The sequence below is a fragment of the Malus sylvestris genome, chromosome 7, assembly GCF_916048215.2.
Source record: "Malus sylvestris chromosome 7, drMalSylv7.2, whole genome shotgun sequence".
NCBI lineage: Eukaryota > Viridiplantae > Streptophyta > Magnoliopsida > Rosales > Rosaceae > Malus > Malus sylvestris.
Window position 1 is genome coordinate 9551922 of NC_062266.1, and position 23110 is coordinate 9575031.

Below are 23110 nucleotides of genomic sequence, written 5' to 3' on the forward strand. Positions count from 1 at the left end.
CTCCCTGTCATTTCCTTTGTCCTTGCTCCTACCTACAAAGACAAGGATAAAGAAAACAATATGCCGGAACTTCCACTCAAACTCGGGTGAGGAACCGACTGCTTAGAACCCTTCCCTGATTGCCTACCTAGCACTGCTCTCGAGTACTCGTCTCCCACTGCTGCTGTACTTCCAAAGAAGCTGCCACATCTGCCTGGAGAACAGATAAGGCAAGTGAAAATGATACCTTGCAGCATGTGGAGACAAGGTGCAGAAGGAACAAGCAGAGAAGAATGCGGTCGGCACGGTCAACTCAGCAGAAGGAGTCCGAACTGAGGAACTCGAGAAGCTGCCACATCTGCCTGAAGAAACAAGCAGAGAAGAATGCAGCATGCACAGTCAACTCAGCAGAAAGAGTCTGAGATGAAGAACTCGAGAATATGTCGCATCTGCCTGAGGACGGTGAACTTGTTTTGACCCTCAAATTCTTGGGTCGACTTACTAGGCGTTGTGGGCTGCACGTGCCGATTCACCACCCTTGAATCAAATCCTTAAAGATTAAGTCACCAACTGGAAGAAGAGCCCATCAATCTTGAAGATCATACCGTTGACCAAACTGCTCAGGTGTGAATTAGAAAGATTGAACAGAGCAACAAGTCGTCACCTTCACCTCGTGCATGCTTGTCATGTGTTCGAGTCAACCTTCAAGAATCAAGCCTCAACGGCCCTTGAAGAAGCTTTCAGCCAAATTCGAAATCAAGCCTCGACGGCCCTGGAAGAAATCACAAGTCTGATTCAAGATCAAGTGTCTACCACCCTTGAATCCAAACCTAGTTCAAGAATAAGCTGTGGAAAATCAACAATTGGAGGAATCCAGAAAATCCTCCAACCCAGTTCAAGATCAAAGCTGTGGAAAGTCAACAAGCGCAACAAAATATGTGCCGATTCACCCACTACCAAAGCCAAAGATCATCTACCACATGAAGTTCCTTGTGGTCCAATTTCAACCTTCAAGATCAAGCCTCGACGGCCCTTGAAGAAATTTCAAACAACAATTCAAGATCAAGCCTCAACGGCCCTTGAAGAAATCTCAAGCCCAATTCAAGATCAAGCCTCAACGGCCCTTGAAGAAATCTCAAGCCCAATTCAAGATCAAGCATCAACGGCCCTTGAAGAAATCTCCAGCCCAATTCAAGATCAAGCCTCGACGGCCCTTGGATCGACATCTACAGTAAGGGACTTCAAAACGCATCTCCTACACGTGACAAGCACATGTATACGACGTGCCTTGAAGTGGGGGCATTTGTAGACATCGAAATTTCGTAAATAAATGTTGACCGATAAATCAAAGTGTCAACACTCATGTATTACATAAATTTTGCACGTAGCGTGTGACTCAACGAAAATTGAAATGAGTTGGAAAAGTCATCAAATAGGACACGTGTCAACACCTGGCAGAAACGACTTATTTCATCTAGGATATTATATTCAAAATTAGGCATTGGAAAATTCTATAAATACAAGCCCATTTCATTCAAAAAAAAAAAGGACAAAATTCATATTACACCTTGAAGCTCTGAAGCTCTGAAACTCCGAAGCTCTCAAGCATCCAGGTTCCCGAAGAACCAAGAAAGCTCTCTTCGTTCTTCGTTCTTCGTCCATCGCTCTTTCAAGATCAAGCCCCGACGGCCCTTGAAGAAAGCACCATCGTTCATCATCCGTTCATCCAAGATCAAGCCCCAACGGCCCTTTGAATCAACAATCATCCACCTTCAAGATCAAGCCCCGACGGCCCTTGAAGAAAGTGTTCTTCGTTCATCGTTCTTCCAAGATCAAGCCCCAACGGCCCTTTGGATCAACAAACGTCGATAAATCCACACATCCAACCGTCCTTCAAGATCAAGCCCAAAAGCCCTTGAAGATCCGTTCATCACTGTTCTTCAAGATCAAGCCCAAAAGCCCTTAAAGATCCGCTCAAATCCACCTTCAAAGATCAAGCCCACGACCATTTGAAGAAACTTCCAACTGTTCATCCAAGATCAAGCCTCGACGCCCCTTGGATCAACGAAACATCCACGAATTAACACCTTACGGAGATTGAATCAGAGGATCAAAATAGAGAGAGATTGTAACCCAAAATCATCAAACACCAAATATTTGTTTGTGCACGTTGTTCTTGTCTCTTTCGTTTCAGGAATTTTCCGTGTTCACACTGGTATTCTACAATTATATGATTGGATGTCCATTATGCTGAAAAATAAATAAAAAATCATTCAGATGTATTGCTATTTAGAATTCTTTTAAAAAAGTTTATCTGAGCCATGATTTCAGCGCTCTATAGCTTTCTTTAGTATCAAAATTTCCCCAAAATAGGGCTGATGTGCGGCAACAGTGTGTGTAATAGTATTCAAAACAAAATCTTAATGTGTTGGTTTTGTTTGCTGCTCATTCATTCATGTTTTCTGTGCAGTTTGCTGCGAAAGGTTTTATAGCACCCAAACCACTCCTCTCTCTCCTTTCTTTTTTGTCGCATTCTCTTACCCCCTTTTGTCCTGTGGTATTTCTCTCTCTCTCTCTCTCTCTCTCTCAAACTTTACTAACATACAACACCTAAACACTTTCTTCTCATCATCAAAATATACAAAAGGAGGAAAAAAGTTGAATTTCTCCATGAATGGTAGATACAAATGTTAATGCATGAATTAAATGGAGCATCGTAAGCAAGTTGTGTAATGTAATTATTTGTCGTAACAAAATATAAACGTTTTTGAGTAGCTGCTAATCACCAAGGCATGCATATAAACTATTTATTGAGTAGCTGCTAATCAAATTCGTGTGTTTTTATTTTTGAAACAATAAATACTTGTTCACTCCCGATTTCTGAGACGATGCCCATGCTTACAGCATCTGCTTCTGTTTTCTCGCTCCTCGTCTTGCCATGATCTAAAAAGTATAAAACAAAATTAAGCAACATTATGATATATGTCACAATTATGTTTTTTAAGGAACAAACACTTTATGTGTTTTTGTCTGAAAAAGAAAAAGGTACACAAAATATACAATTAATGTAAGTAGCATACTTACCGGTCATCCACTTTCTACTTTCTTCCGTGGGAAACAGAGATAAATAGCAAACAAAATGTAAGTAGCAGCATACTTACCAGTTAGTTATCCACTTCTCTATCCTCCCGAATACCTGTTATTATAACAGAATACTTGTTATTATAACAGAAGGCACGTGTTGAATTTTGTAGAAATCCTCTCCTCCTTCCCCAACCCTTCTACCGAATTCCCGATCCATGCCTCTGATTGTTAGTTCCTTGAGGGTACTAACATGCTCAAGCCCCTCAGGAACTGCTCTCAATTTGCTGCACACGGAAATAGACAATCTGCGGAGACTACGCATACCTCCTTTCTCTATGCTCCAACTCTTTAATAGCCCCAAATCAGAAAGTGAAAGAAATTCAAGATTAGGATAACCTTCTTCTGAGACAACTACTTCTGAAACATTCTCATCGATACTATCATCACGCAACCGAAGCATTCTTAAGTTTGGGATCTTCTCAAGTATTTTGAGACTCTCCAACTGTAGTTTAGTCCGCCACAGCGACATCTTAGTGAGGTTCTGATAACACTGGAGACCTTCCAATGATTGATCTCTCATTCTCCCTACCAACTCAAGCTTGTATATATGAGGACAACTCAATACCATATTCATTTGTATACCTTCTCTATAAGAGTGCACAGATAGAGATCGAAGATGGTTAAATGTGATGCCAGTAGTTTTCAACATTTCCTCCATATTTTTCACCCCACCTTTTATGAACAGTTTTCTGAGATTGGTCAATTCAGCAAGACGAGTCAAATCACAATCAGCACCTGCAACATTGACTAAACTCTGCAAATTCCCAAGAGCAGCCAACTTCAACCTCCCTCCGTACCAATCGGATAAATATAAATGTCTCAATTCTTTCATCTTCCAAATCACATTTGGTACTTTTACTCCCCATGTAGACAAGCGTAAGTCTAGAGTTTGCAAACATACCAAATTACCTAAAGATGATGGCAACCCTTCTACTCTACTTCCCCTTAGACTTAAAAACCTTAAGTGGACTAGATTCCCAATATTACTCGGCAATTCTACTTCTCTCCTTATGCCTTCATACTTTAGAACCCTGAGCAATTTGAAGTTGCATACTACTGACCGCAAGAATTTTTTCTTCCAGTTGCAGAATCCAGATTCTGTGTCGACAAAGAATAACAAAGACCTAAGGTGGTCATTTCTTGTGGGAGCAAAGCTTTCAACAAATTCTGTTTCCACATGTACAGCAAGTCTTCGACCTTTAGGAATTGTCGCTGTCTTGGTTATCGTGCTGGTAAAATTTACAACGTGAAGAAAGTTCTCCTCTTCTGCCTTTACCAAGCACAAGTCTCGCATAAGATCATGAAGATGACATGTTTTGATCCTCTTAGTTGAACCAAGTGTTCCAACTTGAACCATACATCTTTCCACCAACTCACTTAAGCAAGCATATGCTACATCTTCCAATACTTCCGCTGAACCATGTCTTTGGGATGCTGAAGATATAAAACCTTCTGCTATCCATAAACGAGTCAATCTTTGGACCGGTATCTCATAATCCTCTGGAAAGTGGCCTAAATATAGAAAGCATAGTTTTAAACGATATGGTAAGTCGTCATAACTCAATGCCAACACCTTTAATGCACCTGCATATTCTTGATCGCCTTTGTATTCTTGGTCAAGATTAGTTCCTCTCCGTATATAGACATCAACATTCTCGTATACTTTTTTCCACTCCTCAACTGTGACTTTTCTAGCTAGAAGTCCCGCAAGCACAGTAATAGCTAATGGTAGACCTGCACAATGTTTAAGCATCTCCTTTCCTAGTTCTTCCTTCTCAGCATCAATTTTAGAGTCTGAAAATAAAGATAAAAAAATGGTTAACAACTATGTCCTAGACTAGTGCTTCCTAAGATATTCTATATATGTTGTCAATGTACTTTTGGATTGTTGAATGTATTTGACAGCAGAACATAAATATTAGTGTCTGATTTCTCAAGAAAATGAATTTTGGACGGAAGAAATCATAGTTACTTGAAATGCAGTTAGGTTTAATCAGTATCAATTAAGTTTAATAGTTAACTAAAGTTATTAGTCTTGGTTGATAACAAAGTAGAATAATTTTTTAAGTGACAAGATGAAAACGAACAAGATTTCGAGTTCATAGCATCTTTTGAATTATTTTTCACAGCTAGGACAAATTTTTAATGGAATTTTGGAATGCGACGTGACAGTCAAGGTGTGGCTGACTTGCCACGTGATAGCTGCTTGAGTGACCAGCCAGGAGGGGTGCTGAGAAGTGGTACGGTGCACCTGATCTAAATCATAAGACCTGATGGTTTTTCTTAGTTCTCGAAGCAAAGTCTGGAGAAACATTAAAAATCATGCCATCTCTTTCACTCAAACACCCATATATATATATATATATATATATATTAAGAGAAGATCCACTGTGAACTTTTTTTCCCTGCTTTTTCTAATTTTGCCCTCACTGTTGAGACACACTCTTGACAAAAAGAATGGCAAAATAGTAATTTTGTATCTTTTGACAAAATGACAATCATATTTCTATTTTTCTTATTTTGCCCTCACTTTTGATACACAATATTTACATACAAAAGGCAAAATGGTAATTATGTAATATTAAGAAAAATATGCCCTTATTAAGAGATCTCATCGTCATTGTCTCATACTCTTTTTTTAAATTTTAAAAAGTAATCACTCTTTAATCAAAAACAAAAAAGAAAATGAAATTGTTCACACACAAAGTGTGTGCACATCTTCTAGTTTAAATTAAAAAAACCCCCAAATCAAATTATTTAAATCGAAAAAAACGCCCAAATAAAATTATTAAGAAAACAAAAAAACCCAAATCAAATATTCTATCATAATTTTTTATGTACTTCACCAAATTCAATTCCGGATTTCTGGAGAAAAAAAAAACATTACAATTTACAATGTTGGAGATTTATGACTACATAAGCTTTAATCATCGATTTAAAGTGTTGATGTTGGGTAGATCCTTTTGGAATTTCAGTTGAGAATTAGAGAGCATGTTGCAGGCTTGATTTAAATATCTGGAATCGTTTTGTTGTTGAATCTGGATTGAATTATGTAGTATGATTGGAAGTTTGAACTTTGGACTAAAATGGTGATTTGGTATTGGAAGTCATCATAAATGATTTGGCCCAGTTTTGGTATGAAAATGGAAGAATGAATCTGAAATTTTACCCCTGTTGTACAGTTCCTGCAGATAGGACCTTATTGTAAGGTTTACTAGGTCCTTATTGTAAGATTTATTGAAGTTTTGGAGCTGTTGTGTAATATTCAGAAATTAAGGGGTAGAACTGTAATTACCCAAACATTGTGGTTAATTTATGTAACTCGATTGCACAGAAACTTACTATTTGTCCAGCAAGGCAGCGTGTATAAATGTGAGATTTATTTGTCCAGTAAGGGTGAATTTTTGCTCACTATCATAATTATGGTATATGTTCATCACACGTCTAATCATTTGTAATGTGTCCGTAAGTTTTTAATTTTCATATTAAATGTTACATTTTCAATTTTGAAAAAAATTAACTAAGGTTAAATGAAACAACATACGATAGATGATTAGATGTATAGTGAACATATATCATAATTTATGGTGGTGAACAAAAATCACGAATTTATAATATTTAAACGGTAGCATAAACCTAGTGTTGTGAAATAACGACTAAGTTCGTGGTTGCTATATAGGGATCATATAGTAACCTATTTATTTCTTTTATGGAACTGGGAATTCCAAATATATTGCAGGGAAAGCTTAACATTGGTGCACTGTGATGTGACGTTGGTACAAGCTTTGCTTTGGACTCCAGGTAGGAGAAATACGATAAATCTTTACGGACATTGGCTTTATTAAATTTTGTGAAGATATTTGATTTTATTCGTTGAACATTATGGTTGAATGTTAATATTGTGCATCTTTGGTTTGAAATGTTGTTGTTGAAAAACATTGTGATATATGTGAAAGATGAAATGACATAGTTGTGGTCTACTTATGTTGGGAGTTGAGGATGGAACTTAGGTATTGAGAAAGGAATTGAGGATAGTGTAAATGATTTTTTGTGTAGTTGAGTTTAACTATCTCAAAAAGGGATGGATTGCGGTTATGACGGATGGGTAACTACGTTTATTTATCCATAATTATTTAAGCTCTTACCCACATAATCATTTACCCATTGGGTGATTGCATAAATAGTTATACACATATCCATTCATAAACGGTTAACCATACTTATAACCTTGGATCCATTTAACTGTAATTGCAGGGTTGTTTACCCTTATTTTATCCCGTTTACCATTTTTTACCTGTCTACACGTTTTTTACCAACTTGAAAAATTTAAAAAGAAGTTTGTCATAGTTTCCTTTTTTTTCTTACAATTAAACACCATTATAGGTATATTTAACATACATTTCTATATTTCAATCTTTTAAGTCCTCATACAATTCCAATAATTGAAATAATAGTTTACGGACGATATTTTTAAGTGTTATCAACGAAGGTAATGTAATATATTTGCTAAGAATTGAAATAATAGGTGTCTCAACATTAAGTGGGCATGGAACATATGCAAACCTGATATTACAAAAAAAAAAAAAAAAAAAGAAGTTTTTTAGCCAAAATGATCCAAGAAATTTGTAGAACTCTTAACTTTGGTCTCTGATATTTGAAATCAATAGAAGTGGTCCCTGAGTTTGTCTACCATCAATCATTTTGGTCATTCTTTAAAAAAAATCCATTAAATAAGAATAAAATGACAAAAATAATTTCAATTTTTGTCAAATCATGTTGGCCAATTGTTTATTAAATTGAGGGTAATTTTGCTATTTGGTCCTTATATAACATAATTTTCCAATGAATGATCAAAATGATTGATGGTGGACAAACTCAAAGACCGCTTCTATTGATTTCAAATCTTAGGGATCAAAGTGATGAGTTATGCAAATCATAAGGACGATTTTGGCTAAAAGGAAAAAAAAAAGTTTATATGAACTATTATCCATATACTTATGCAAAAACACATGATAGGATCATTAATCCAATTATTAATTGTTTTACACCATTAGGAGTAAGTAATTATAATCTTTTACTGCTTTCAACTGATTTTTTTTCATCCTTTGGCATTGCAATATTTCTTAAGGACAAAAGTAAAATCCACAACCACAAATTCAATGAAACTCTTTTGTCTTGCAATTTGAAGAACCCAAAGCACTAAATCTCAGCAACAATGCAAACAGACAGTGGCAAAAGTAAATTCCACAACCACAAATCCAATGAAACCCTTTTTTCTTTTTTTTTCTGTTTTTTTTTTCAATTTGCCGGAGAAGAGAGAAATATGAGCAGCGGGAGTCAGAAATTAAGGGGTAGAACTGTAATTACGCAAACATTTGTAGTTAATTTATGTAACTCGCATAGAAACTTAATATTTGTCCAGCAAGGCAGCGTGTATAAATGTGAGAGATTGTTTGGGGACCTAAGTGAATTATAATGTTTAAACGGTAACATAATCCTAGTGTTTTGTAAAGACTCAGCTCCTGGTTGCTATATAGGGATTATCTAGTAAACTATTTATTTCTTTTATGGAACTAGGAATTCCAAATTTATTGGAGGGAAAGCTTAACGATGGTGCACTGTGATGTGAGAGATTGTTCGGGGACCTAAGTGAATTATAAAATAAATGTTAACCGCCACTTGGTTTTGGGCAATTGGCGGAGATTCGATCGTTGAATCGTAATGAAATTTTAGTATGTTTTTTTATAAGCACAATATGGATCTTTGGAAGTTACAGATCAGAAATCTGAGCTGCAGATCTCCTGGATTGAGTTATGTAGGGTTGTGGACCCCACCGTCGATCTTTGACCGACGGTTGACCTTTGGTCAATGGATCTCAAATCATTTTAGAATGTCATTGAGGATGTGCTTTGTGTGAATTACTTATTATATTGATAAGAGTTCTGAGATGTAATTTGATAATTGTTATAGGCGCCAATTGTTCGGGACACCTCGATGTACGTGCTAGTGAATCATAGCGTGGGCTCCAGGTGAGTGGATCTTTTCCCCTTATCATAGGTGTATAATTGATAATTTCACAAACATTTCTAAAGTTATTTATGTATGTACCTACAAATAATTATAGTGAACTACGAATGGCTTGATCCTTGTTTAGGGTACGTAGGCAGTCTAACCAGACGTTAGATGCAGCCATACAATAAATGAGACTAAATAATTGAGACAACAGCCTTGTTTGGGGAATTGAACAATGTGAAGAAGGTTGGTGGAAAAAGCGAGGTTTAACCTTATGAATTTGATGGTTAAATGTTGATCATAAATCGATATGTAAGAAATTTAGTGATTGAAGTAAAGAATCGTAAGTAGTGATAATTAATTTAAACTAGTGTTTTGCTGGGCTTGTCACTGATAATTATTCCCAAAAGTAAATGGTTCGAGAGTGGGGCGTTACAGTTATTGCATTTTAGGCCATTTGTTTATATGTTTATATATCTGGAAATATTATGATTTGGTTGAAATTCAGATTTACATCCTGGTATATCCATATGTATATTCCTTACACATAATTATTGTGAACGCTTTGGAGTGCAAGAATGAACGCATGACACACAGGTAAGTTCAGGTAAGTATACGGTATTAGTTGAACTGATGGGGTTATGGTATGACCAGTGGCGAAGCCAGAAATTGACGGGGGGAGTGGCGAAGTGCTTCACGATAATTAGGTGGATAATCAAGCATTCGACGTCTATATCCAGGGTCTGCATGAAGATTAGCCAATATTTCATCCAACTCAGTGGGCTCACTTTGTTGTGAACTACTCGGAATATTCAAAGGAGGACTTCTTATATTTGAAGGAGGAAGAGATGACTACTTGGAATATTTGAAGGAGAAGGACTACCCGAAATGTTTGAAGGAGGATTTAAGCATTGTTTCTTATAGTACCGTTCCATTACGTAATTGTAAAATGGAAAGAAAAAAAAATCTTAGACTCTTAATCCTAGAGTAGACTATACTAATATGCATAATAACCCAACCAACAATTCAATTAATCAATACCAATAAGCATATAAATTCTTAAATAAATAAAAAATTCATTCAACTAATCATATGAATACAACTAATCAAAAATTCAAATTTTAATTTTCACCCTAAAAAATAATTTCATAATTTCATATCAATCAATAATCATAGAATCATATCAATAATCAATAACCAATAACCATATTAGTGCATTACCATATGATTCTATACTAATTAAACAAAATTTGTATTAAATAATTAATTAGGGTTAGGGATTATAAATTTAGGAATTAAAAAATTTACCTTTGAAATTGAAGGCTAGAAGTCGGCTTAGCGGTTGGAGTGGCTAGTGTTAGCAGCAAAAAGCCAACAGAAATCAGCCAATGGGGATTTATTTTCCGTTCCGTTGGGGTTGGGCGTTGGCAGCAGGCTCAGGCTGCTGGGATTTTGGGAGAAGCTTTGCACTCTCTCTCTCTGATTGGGGAAGGGAGAGATTTGGAATTGTAAAGCATGACACGCGGGCTGACTAAGTGAAGGAATGGGGGACATGCCACGCGGTCCCCCCATTACATATATTATTTTTTGGTTTTTTTCAAACATTGAAAGTTTCCCGTGGAGGGGCACTAATTTGAAACAGACATGAGACATGGAGGGGCCTAACTTTGGGACATGCGGGCCACATTTTAAATTTTTTATTAATTTAAAAAGAAAAAAAAGAACCCAGTGCTGCTGCACGCAGCAGCAGACCAGTTCACCGGTGCCAAAACAGAGATGGAGGGGCTGGGTTTTCCGGTGAGGGGAGGGGCGAAACCTCGGCTTCAGCTGTGTTTTCTGGCGAGGGGAGGGGCGGTCGCCACTCCTCGTCCTCACGTGGCTTCGCCACTGGGTATGACTACATTTATATTTTAAGTAACTCTGACACGGTCGTATAGGTTGCAATAGTAGGCAACTCTGGCATTGTCGTACAGGTTGCTTATGAGTTGTACATGTGGTATTAGATGCATTTAAAGCTCATAAACCTGCACCCCGGTGTTAGTGCTCCCGCCCGTGGCCAGGGCACAGTCCTTCACGTAATGTTCACCTCCCGCACCATACGCTCACCTTGAATTTAAGGTAGGTGCACAAGTATGTCTTACAGACCACTATAGGTGGTTCCGACTCATAGGTGACTCTTTACGTGATCATAGCACTTGAGCGTATTCATTTACACCCAGTCCTGTCGTACAGACCACTACAGTGGTTCCGACTCGTGTGCAGGCGTAGTGTCGTATAGGTCACTAGAGGTGATTCCGGCTAGATTGAGATATGAGCTATAGACTTAGCCGTACAGGCCACAAGAGGTGGATCCGGCTGACATATTATTTGCATATGCGATGAAATATGAATACAGTCGTACGGATCACTAGAGGTGATTCCGACTTATGAGCTAGCATTGATTGATGAAATATGAATATGTCGTACAGATCACTACAGGTGACTCTGACTTATGAGCTAGCATTGATTGATGAGATATGGATATGTCTGTCACGCCCCGGACCCGGGGTCGGTAGTAAAAACTTGAACCCGAATCCGAAACGCGAGTAAAACTAAATAAATAAAAGAAAATTGACACGGGTTGAAAAATGAACTCCTCTTATTAAAATAACTCCAAAACCTTACAGGGTGTACAAAAGTAATAAATTAAAATCCTTAAACTTCTCAACAACCTCAGCTTGTCCAACACCTGTCTTGCCAAATAACACTTGTATTGCCAAATAACTCATCTGTAAAATAATAGGTGAGGGGTGAGCAACAACCACCGTCGCTCAGTGAGTAGAATATGTAATATGTCAGTCAAGCTTGCCATTTTAACCACTATAAAATAGGATAATAATATCAAAGCTTTAGCCACATAATTCCATATCACATCATCCCTTTACGTGTCCATTATATCCTTCATAAATTGTAACTCACCACGTAACCCCTAATGGCCATCTGCCCTAATGTCCCCGTGTGCAGTTTACATTTATCCCTCAGATTAATGCAACACTAAAGTTCTCATGCTCCATGAACATTTCCAAATAATCCACATATCACGATATATAATAACTCCAAAACATTTCAACAAGTCCAACATGCTTGACTTGAAATAGATAGAGATTTATAAATAGATAAAACCCACAATAGTTCGTGGTTTTCATTTATCAGAAAATAAGAATACTTTGAAACACATTACATAAACCACTCACTTTGATAATCCAAGCTTTGGCAAGACAACCCAACTAACATCTCCGCACACCTCAAACTAGCTTTCCCTTTTTCTTTTCTTTCTAAGCTCTCACTCTAACGTATATATAAATATATACGCACACCACATATATATTGCATGCTCTGCATGTTTCCTTCTTTTTATGCTCCAAAAACAATGGAGCAAAGCTCCTATTTATAGTACCGAATGGCTCCAAAACTTTGTGACTCATAAAGGCACGTGTCAATTGGCATGGAATCATAACATGAGGAGATGACACCTAACTAGGTGATTAAGCTAATGATTAAATGGTGGCAATAAGATGTGTCAACTGGATGCAAGACTTGAATTGTGGAGCTACACGTCCAACCCAGCATGGTGCTTACAAGCACCTTAAAAAGGATAGGAGATAAGGCCGCATGGTAAGCTTCACACGTCCACCTTATAAACTTATGACTGAGCATAAGCATGGTTCTAGGGATTAACTAAGAAAAATATTCCAAAACTTAGCTTCAAGTCTAATAAAATAAATAATAACTTAAACATAGGGCTTTCACCAATATAAAATATGGGTTCTCACAATTGTAAGATCCCGTATTTAATGTGTATACATATGTACATGTACGTATGTATTTATATGTATGTATATATAATTAGTTTGTTTTGACTGACCCACTTGGCCACTTAGAAGCCAACACAAATATTTTGAATGAGATTGCCATCTCTTCTTGCGGTCTATGACTTAAGACCACGTGTACTCACCTGAATTAGTTGCTATCTTCTTTCTCCTCAGTGCCTACAACTAGCTTAACAGCTGTGGTCAGCCGCCAACTTCAACCAATAAGGGGCTTTGTAGTTTCCGTTTAGTAACCTATAAATAGGAGATCAACTCCATTGTTTTCGAACACAAGCTAGCATGCACTGCATGCTCTGGAGCTCATATAGTGTTTATATGTGTGTGTGTATATACACATACATATGCTGTGCGTGTATATATTTATATATATATAGAGAGAGAGAGAGAGAGAAAGAGAAGGGAGTAAGAAACCAGAAGCTGAGGTGCTTCTTAATCGGCGGTGTCAAATCTGTAGCAGGATAAATATGGGTAATGATTCTCAGATTTTCTTTAGTCTTTCCATAGCTCTATATATTGTAGAACTCAGTCGTGTTTTATCTATGTTGGTTGTATTATATATGTGTGTATATCTGCATAGACGTTTGGCTATCAGACTTTACAATTGGAGATAATCTTACCTACACAAAAGTGATAGGACTGAACCTATACATAATTACCACATGCTAAATATGATCTCTTACCTTTATTAGAGGTTGTTATATAAAAGAGGGCTTAAGCATATTAATTCGAACATATATCTTTCTTATTGGTTTGAGAGAAACTATATATGTATATGCTGGTATTCATGCATATAACTTTGCACAAGTCTGAGTAAACCAAGCTAGCTTTCTCAGCATGGAACTATCTGCATATATTCATAGGTATAGTTTCAACTGTATCAAGTAAAGCATGTGTTTGGAGTTGATCAACATATAATAACTTGTGAATTAGTATTGCGGAATCGATAAACTTAAATACATTAATTAGGATTAGAGTTCATGTCATGCATTTGGTAATTTGCTTATATATGTGGTTTAATATACTTATTCATTAATCATATGAAAGACTTTATTTAATTATTGGCTAAAGTTATGTTCCCAGCTTATACACCAAAAAGACAGCATGCATATTTATATTTGTATTTCACATGTCCCTTGTTCTGCAAGTTGTACTCATTCAAACGTTCTGTTATGACCATGTTATTATTTTAGATCAACCAAAAGGGCATTTGAAATAGGTGTTGTTAAGTTAGTAATCTCAAGTGCTTTGACTGGGATTAAAGTTCTTGTCTTGCATATAGTGATTTTCTTATACTTGTGAATAGGAGCTTATCACAGTTGTGGTTTCTTGTGTTAATATCTCGGAGCAATGCTTTGGAATCCAGGTAGGGGAAATACAGCAGACCTTTACGGAGATTGGCTTTATTAAATTTCGTGAAGCATTATACTATTATTATCGATCTTGTTGGTTGATTAATGTGATATGGGTTGCTAATTGGACAAATACTGCTCTTGCGTGTTTACTTGTTATTCGTTATGGAATTATTGATGAAATGCTATTGGTTGAGAATATACTATGGTATATGTGAATGATAAATGAAAATATTTGTGAATCATTCATAATTGGTCGTGTGGTTGGAGTTTCAGTGGTGAGAAGGAATTGGAAATGAGGGTAGTTGGAAAGGATCTTTTGTGTAGTTGAGCCAAACTCTTAGCAGGTACCAGGTCTCAGGCGAGCCCACAGTGCACAAATTCTTTAAGGGTAATTCGGGACTGGCGACGAAGGGTTTTGGCAAGATGACTAACAAAAGGGGAAATTGGGATGATTGAGTTACAGGGGGTTAATTTGTGTATTAAAACATTCGAACCACCACTGCAGAGGTAAAATGCACGGTATGGGACGTGCAGGTCCGCATGTTTTATTATATGAATTAACGGGTAGAGATGAAGAGTATTGCACTGCACTCATGCATTGTTATCGATGATGATTTGATACTGATTATAAGATGTCATGATACTTAATTTAATATTGTCAATATACTATGGTAAGGTTATGTCCCTACTGAGCTGTTGAAGCTCACCCCTCTATTGTTATGCAGGTTTACGAACTAAACAATCTAAGAGGGTAGACGGGATGAGATCGGATTAAGTGTGAGGATAGAATTTTGTATTTCTTTATTTTGGCCTTGTAAAGAACTATTGAGTTATTTTAAATAAGAAGAATTTTATTTTCCAACCCGTTTCAGTTTTACTTTAATTATTTAGTTTTTAGTTCGCGTTTCGGATTCGGGTTCAAGTTTTTACTACCGACCCCGGGTCCGGGGCGTGACAATGTCGTACAGGTGACTCCGATTTATATGCTAGCAACGATTGATGAGATATTGATTCAGCCGTACATGCCATGTTAGGTGACTTCGGCTAACATGTTGATGAGATATATATGTTTATTGAGATCTATGTCATGATATTCATGTGGACTTTGTTATGCCGTGTATGGGATTGAGATAGACATGTATTCTATTTTCTGGGAAATTATACAGGTGTTACGGCGAGGGGCTACTACCTTTGGTAATTGAAATTGGTTTGAAAAGTTTTGTTTCACTCACTCACATTTTTCTATTTTTGTATCCCTCTAGGTTCTAGCAGCAGAGTTCCGTATCGACGAGGATTCGTGGCACTTTTCAGTACATATGTCTTCTTATGATGGTATAATAATTATCTTACCTTATTGTACTAATGCTCTGTATCATGTGTGAAATTGGTCCAGACCCGCTCACCGCGCACTCGTGTACTTAACCACTTTTAGATTTTAATTTATTCACATTTTATACATTATCACCCTTATGACTTCGTCACCTTCCAAGTGTCGGCCAGCACGGCTCGATTCGGGGTCCTAGTGGACATTCCGGGTCGTGGTGTGTTAGTTGTTGCTGTTGAAAAACAATGTGATATATGTGAAAAATGAAATGACATATTGGTGGTCTACTCATGTTGGGAGTTGAGGATGGAACTATGGTATTGAGAAAGGAACTGAGGGTAGTGGAAATGATTCAATTTTTTTTTTTTTTGTGTGTATAGTTGTGTTTAACTCTCTCAGGTAGGGATGGACAGCAGTTATGTCGGGTGGGTAACCGCGGTTATTAATCTATAACTGTTTAAGCTCTTACTCGCATAACTGTTTACGCATAGGATGATTGCATAAAAGGTTATACACATACTCATAATCCTTTATAAACAGTTAACCATACCTATATTCGTGTACACATTTAACCATAACAGCATAGCCATTTACCCTTTTTTTAACCTGTCCACATTTTTTTTAACAATTTGAAAATTAAAAAAAAATTGTCATAATTTCCTTTTTTTGACAATTAAACATCGTTATGGTATCTTTAACATGCATTTCCATATTTCAATCTTTTAAGTTAGTCATACCATTCCAATGTTTTTTTTTTTTTTTTTGAGTCGAGCAATAGCATTAGTAAGTTAGATGTTAGATTAGCTACTGACGAAGTTCGAACCCATGCCGTCATGCAAAAGCACAACACATTTTCACCACTGTAGTAAAGGGTCATCAATGAAAGTAATATAATATATTTGCTAAGAATTGAAATAATAAGTGTCTCAGCATTACGTGAGCGTGGAACATAATCAAACCTGATATAAAAAAAAATCTATATGAACTACCATCAATATAGTTAGGCAAAAACACATGATAGGATCATTAATCCAATAGTTAATTGTTTTATACTATTAGGAATAAGTAATTATAATCTTTTACTGCTTTCAACTGATTTTTTTTTCATCCCTTTGCATTGCAATATTTCTTAATTAAGGACAAAAGCAAAATCCACAGCCACAAATACAATGAAACTCCTTTGTCTTTCAATTTGAAGAACCAAAAGCACTAAACTCAGCAACTAAGCAAACAGACAGTGGCAATATAGTTTAGGGTTTTTAGTTTTTATTTTTATTTTTTTTTGTAATTTGCTGAAGATGAGAGAGAGAGAGAGAGAGAGTCAGAGTTGAGAGAGGGCGGAGATGAGAGAAAGATAAGCGGCAAGAGCCTGGCAGAGGTTGGATAAGTTATGTTCGTACTAAGCTGTTGAAGTACGCCCTTCTATTGTTATGCAAGTTTTCAAATTAGACAGTCAAGGGTAGGCGAGATGAGATTGAATTAGATGTGAGGTTAGAAGTTAATTTATTTATTTTCTTTGTAGCCATGTAAAGAGTTCTTGAGTTTCATTTTATAAGAAGAATTAATTGTTTCAGTTTCTTTTTGTTCTATTTAATTTTTATTTTTTTTTACTTTTGGGTCACATTTGGGATTCAGGATTTTCTAGTGACTCGAGTCCTATGTGTGACACAAACGCACCCTAAGTTTAACGATTAGGGACAATGATGTGCGTACTATATCGAAAACATAAGTGAAATGCAGTAATCCCTATTTATTAGGCTTAACAGATAAACAAAAGAAAAACAATTAATGATAATAGAGTGGAATGAGAAGTGAGAAACATACTTGTTTGATCTCTCCCAGAGATTGCTATCTTTTTAAACAGTTCCCAACTTTCCTTATCATCTAGCGCACGAGATTCATGAATGAAACCATTGCCTCCAGCAATTTCAGCAACGTCCTTCTTCCGAGTGGTGAGTAATATACGACTCTTTGTTTCCTCACCTATTGGAAATCCAGGTTTTAAAGAGTTCCACCCATCATGAGTCCAAATGTCATCAAGAACCACCAAACATTTTTTTTCTTTTTGGAGGATACAAAGCTTCTCTGCTATTTGATCCTTCTTCATTTTCGAAATTTCTTCTATTTCCTCTTTTTTTGTACCGCGAGTAAGCTTGATCAAAATATCTTCCAAAACCTCTTTTCCTTGACATTGTTGTGACACACACACCCAAGCAAAATAATCGAAGTGACGCTTAACAACTTCATTGTGATTATAAACTTGTTTTGCAAGAGTGGTCTTTCCTGAACCGCCTATCCCCCAAATAGATACAACTTGAGGATAGTTTTCTTCTTTCACCAACTGCGTGGCTAGTATCTCCACGTCCTTCTCTAACCCGACAACATCACGTTCAATAACATGAGGATAAGTTTGTCTTTGTTCCTTTTGCTTCTCAAAAGAAGAGGCACCTTCATATTGTGTACCCGTTATTTGTTTGATGTTATAACCTTGCAATTTCGACCTCAAATCGGAAAGTTTGGCCGTAATGCTCTTAATTTCTGAACCGATCTTGTGACGATTAATGACTTCGTTAAGGATGCAAGCAAACCTTTTCAGAACAAGCTTCACACTTCCTCCCCTTTTGAGAGTCACTTTCAAGGCAAAAGATTCAATGACATCCTCCAAATCATAACCAGCATCCCTTGTAGTTCGAACCCAAATGCGTACTACTTCACTGTCTCCTTGTTTTGCATCTGCATCTTTCAGGAAGCCCTGCATCAAAAGTAGCTCAGTTTGTGCATGCTCAATTTGATCGCGGACTCCACTAAAAAACTTCACTTCCTCAACGAGAGTGCCTGTGAGCCCTTCAATTACCATTGAAACTACGGCCTCAGCCATATTTCTAATTTCGGCCAAAAGAAAAAAGCTAAACCAGCTTTCTTTCCGATTTCTGCTTCTCTGATTGATTCAAGTGGTTAACCGGAGAAGTCTCTTCTGTTTTTCTCAGCTACACATGCTCTTTATTCAATTGGATCTGTATAACTACCGGTCAACTATTCATCATTTTCTACATTCCATCACTAACGGTTAATTGGATCTGTACAACTACCGGTCAACTATTCATCATTTTCTACATTCCTATCTAATATCTCTAGTTTTGAAATAACTAAATAAATAAATAAGAAAAGAAGTTATTGCTTTTTTCTTTCTTTTTTGTTCATTTATAAAGCTTTTGTCTTTTTTTGTCCATTTATAAACCAAAAGCTTACCAACCGGCAAAGCCTGAAATTCTTCAACTCCTTACTACCCATTTTATTTTATTTTTGCTAATTAACCACTCAGTCTCTATTTTTAGTGTGAATGATACATCTTTATTAATTTTCATAAGTAATACAATCAATACGCTACTTTAAATGTATATACTTCCTTCAATTTCGGAAGGAAATTATGTAAAATAATACATGCCTCGCACATGAGCCTTTTTCAATGACATTTTTCATTTCAAGGGCTGTTCTTTGTTTCAAGTCTCCAAGTTTTTTTCATTTTGGTTGGCTTTTATGTATGAGTAACGCTAAGTAGAGCAATTTTTTAAGTGAATTTCCAATAAAAACTAACAAAATGGTGGTACATTCGCATTAAAAGTAAAATCTTGGTTAGTTGTCAAAAGAATTTCTTTAAGGGATATTTGCAAAAATCCTAATTGTCCAAGTGGTGTTTCGAATTTTATTAAAACAAAGACGAAGAACAAAAAGTTAAAGATATTTTGTAAAGATCGATTATGACATCCATGCTTTTAGCAAAGATCAAAGTTGGAATGGCCCATTCTTTCATTCTTTCTATATTTCCCTTTTTCGTTTGGCATGGAAGTCACAATATTGAAGACACTTTACATCAAAATATAAAGGAAAATAAAACAAGTAGTGAATTAACATAGTTTTCTTTTTTCAAACAATTGCGTTTTGTATTTAAACTCTTTCACCTTTTTTTTTTACTAAAGATTAGAGCAGAATTTTGTTTGTAATAAAAAAAACACATAATAAAACTTATACAAGAATCTCTTTGAATAAACTTTTCAACATCTTAACCAACATCCTTTGAGAAGTAAAGAAAGATGATCGATCACTAACAAAATTTTACAAATTAACCATCCCTTCCGTTTCAATAGGATGGCTCTTTGCCTTGTAATATCAACCAAACAAAAAACAATAATTCTTTTGGTGGGTTTTTCTTGGTTTGTTCTCCATAATTTTATATTTTCCAATTGGCCATAATTTCCTATTTGCTTCATTTTCCTTCAACCCCCTCATCCACCACCTCACCTTTACAAATCACAATACCCAGTCAACCTTGATCATCTCCACTGTGATCTTGCCACGTGGAATGACCTGAAAGCTAGATAACAATCTCCACCAATATTCCCCCAGTCTCAAATCAATCTGGCTACCGCAACGGACCATGTCCGTACAGTTTTGTTAGGGAACCCACACCCACCAAAACCATAGAAGCCGAGGGATCCACCTGACTCAGGACCAAGGAAGAAAATATCGGTAATATCGAAAATATCGGTAGTCCGAAAACACGGAAATATCGATGGAAATATCGGGATAATATCGATATCGATAAAAATTACATGGAAACCACGGAAATTGTAAGAAAAACTTGGAAATTTTTATTGAAACTTTGCAGGATGTTTATTTAGTCAATTATCTATTAGTTTATCACAAAAAATTGGAAGGAAATGCATTGCATGATGAATTTAATTGATTTAAGTTGATAATATAGCGAGCTGGCAAACATTGTGAATGTAGAAAATATGTAGTAATTAATGAAAAAAATTTAAACACACCAAAATCATTTATATATAATGAAATTAACAAATGTGGAACAAACAATTTGAAAAGTAAGAGAAAAACTGACAATAATATATACATGTGCAATATGGAAACTTTCACACGGCATTTCTAGCCACATGTCAGATCTCACAATTTCCTCATATTTAATTATCTTTTAGAAACGTAGAGGGATTCGTGCAGGGCTCTCTCGATCCTTCTCCCACAGTCTCCTTGTTTCTTCTTCTGCCCCCCATCTCTTCTCTGCAACACACGCAGACCGCACACACCACACACGCACACACCACACACCACACACGCAGTCTCTCCTTCTCTCCCTCAATCTCTCCGTCGTCCGTCCATCCTTCTCCCTCAGCCTCGATCTCGATCCTTCTCTCCCTCAGTCTCTCCGTCGTCTGTCCATCCTTCTCTCTCAGCCTCGATCTCGATCCTTCTCTCCCTCAGTCTCTCCATCCGTCCATCCTTCTCCCTCAGCCTCGATCTCGATCCCACGGATCGCCGACGCTGAGCATCGACGAGTCGCTTCCGGCCAGAAAATTCCTCCAGTCGTGGAAAGACACGGTGTATTCTCAGAAACCCACCTCCATCCTCATCATCTCCGGCCACTGGGACACCGCTGTCCCCTCCGTCAGCTCCATTTCTAGCCGCTACAGCACCATCTACGACTTCTATGGCTTCCCCAGATCCATGTACCAGATCAAGTACCCCGCCCCTGGCTCCCCCCACCTCTCCAACTACGTCAAGCAGCTGCTGACCTCGTCGGGCTTTGGCCGCGTCGACGTGGACACCCAGCGGGGGCTCGACCACGGCTCCTGGGTCCCTCAGTCTCTCCGTCCATCCTTCTCCCTCAGTCTCTCCATCCTTCTTCTTCTCCCTCAGTCTCTCGATCATTCTCCAGTTCTCCCCCCCCCCAATCAAATCCGAGCGGGTTTTGGGATCTGGAGAAAGGGATTGCTCATTTTCAGGGTCTGAGCGTGGATTGCAGAGAGAGGATTGCTCATTTTCAGGGTCTGAGCGTGGATTGCTCATTTTTGGCTGCCGTTGCGACGACGACGGAGGAGCCTCGGCGATATTATGGTTAATATCGCGATAATATCGTTAATATCGCGATATTATCGATATTAGCGATATTATCGCGATATTATTACGATAATTAACTGTAAACGTTGAAAATATCGCTATGTGAAAATAACGATATTATCGGCGATATTTCGCCGATAATATCGATATTTAATTCCTTTCTCAGGACCATGCTGGCTCTACGTCAAGATCCTTTTCTCCCGGGCCCATGACCACTGGCCGTGCCCCACGGGCAAGGACCATGCTACCCTTCCTTTTTCATCCTGTTACACGGCTACATGGCACGTGGCTGCGAAAAGAGACATGATTTTGCTTACACCATGTTCTTGGGCAAGCCACGATTGTCAAACTGGGGAATCAACGGTGGAGATTGAAGGGGTTCCAATAATTTGGTGATTCCATAATTTTCATGTGGTTTCTTTCCGCATGGACCCTATCATGTGGCCTACTAAATGAGTTGTCGAACTGAATTTTCGTCATTGGTTTCTTCTATAATAGATGAAGAAATGCTATTTGTGTCAAATAATTAAGCAAATGTGATTTGCGAAACAAATTTTTTTTTCTTATCATATATTTGTGTTATATTTCTAATAAAAGTAAGACTCATCAATATATGTAGATTTCATCTTTATTACAATAATAGTATAAATAATGGTACAAATAAATAAGGGAATTATTATTAGTACTTCAAAAATCTCATTTTACAATCCTCACAAGTCTTTTTTTTTAATTATAAAAAATTTGGAGTTTCAAATGAGATTTTTGAAATGCTAATAACAATTCCCATAAATAATAAGGATAATATTAGTCTTTTGCAAAATGTGCCAATTGCTAGATCATTTCTTTTATAGCAGGCTAATATTGTTTTATTCTTTATAATTGTGGGTTGCTGTCTGACGTTATTTTGGTAGCTATTTGATGGAGCGAATCGATTTTATTAGAGTTCGGGCGAATTAATTTTCACTATTTACGTGGCCTTCTTAAAGTTACCACTCAGTTTCAATTAGTTGTGATTTCGTAGCTAATATTGTTTTCTGATTCTTGGTCTTTGCACCTTTCTGAATCTTGGTCTTTGTTTCTCAAGTAAACTGTCGATATGTCTCCTGAACTACCACCTAACTTTCGATTTTTCCCCTGAACTTTTTAATTGGAAAATTAAGGATTTAAACTAATTTTTTTTTGCCGATTTACACCCTTCTGTTAATTTTTCATTCATTTCATCCAATTTTTTGTTAAATGAAAGCATGTGCATAACAAGTGTAGGTAGTTTGGTCGCTTCATTCTTTAAAATAATTGAAAACCTTAGATTTCTAAAATATAAACCTATGCAAATATGTGTGATTCTATAGCTTTTGTGTCTAAAGGTCTAGTGAAGTGATGCTTTTATCCACAAAGGAGAGTTACATGGTGTGCACATGATAATAGTTAACGTTAATTTGGATGAAATCTATGAAAAACTAACGGTAGGGGAAAATCGGCCAAAAAAATTAGTTTAAGTCCTTAATTTTCCAATTAAAAAG

The 23110-nt window shown here is 36.8% G+C and overlaps 1 protein-coding gene and 1 long non-coding RNA gene across 5 annotated transcripts in view; one reads left to right on the top strand and one right to left on the bottom strand.

Moving 5' to 3' along the window:
* Positions 1-18732, bottom strand: part of LOC126627811 (putative disease resistance protein At1g50180) — a 54589-nt gene extending 35857 nt beyond the window's left edge. Inside the window, exons 1-3 of one of the 4 annotated variants that reach the window (XR_007625138.1) lie at positions 17505-18732; positions 3064-4917; positions 2572-2922 (exon numbers count right to left, since the gene is read on the bottom strand). Coding sequence is in view for 3 of the 4 variants with exons in the window: in XM_050297366.1 (XP_050153323.1) it covers positions 3182-4917; positions 17505-18558 (2790 nt within the window). In the remaining variant the exon portion in view is untranslated. Of the gene's footprint in view, positions 1-2571; positions 2923-3063; positions 4918-17504 lie in introns of those variants that run through there. The other 3 variants (XM_050297365.1, XM_050297366.1, XM_050297367.1) reach the window with 3 other exon arrangements.
* On the top strand, positions 12963-15218 carry LOC126627867 (uncharacterized). The gene is made up of 3 exons (XR_007625152.1): positions 12963-13472; positions 14308-14367; positions 15082-15218. It is a non-coding gene; the product is annotated as an uncharacterized LOC126627867 (long non-coding RNA).
* Positions 18733-23110: the final 4378 nt, after the last annotated feature.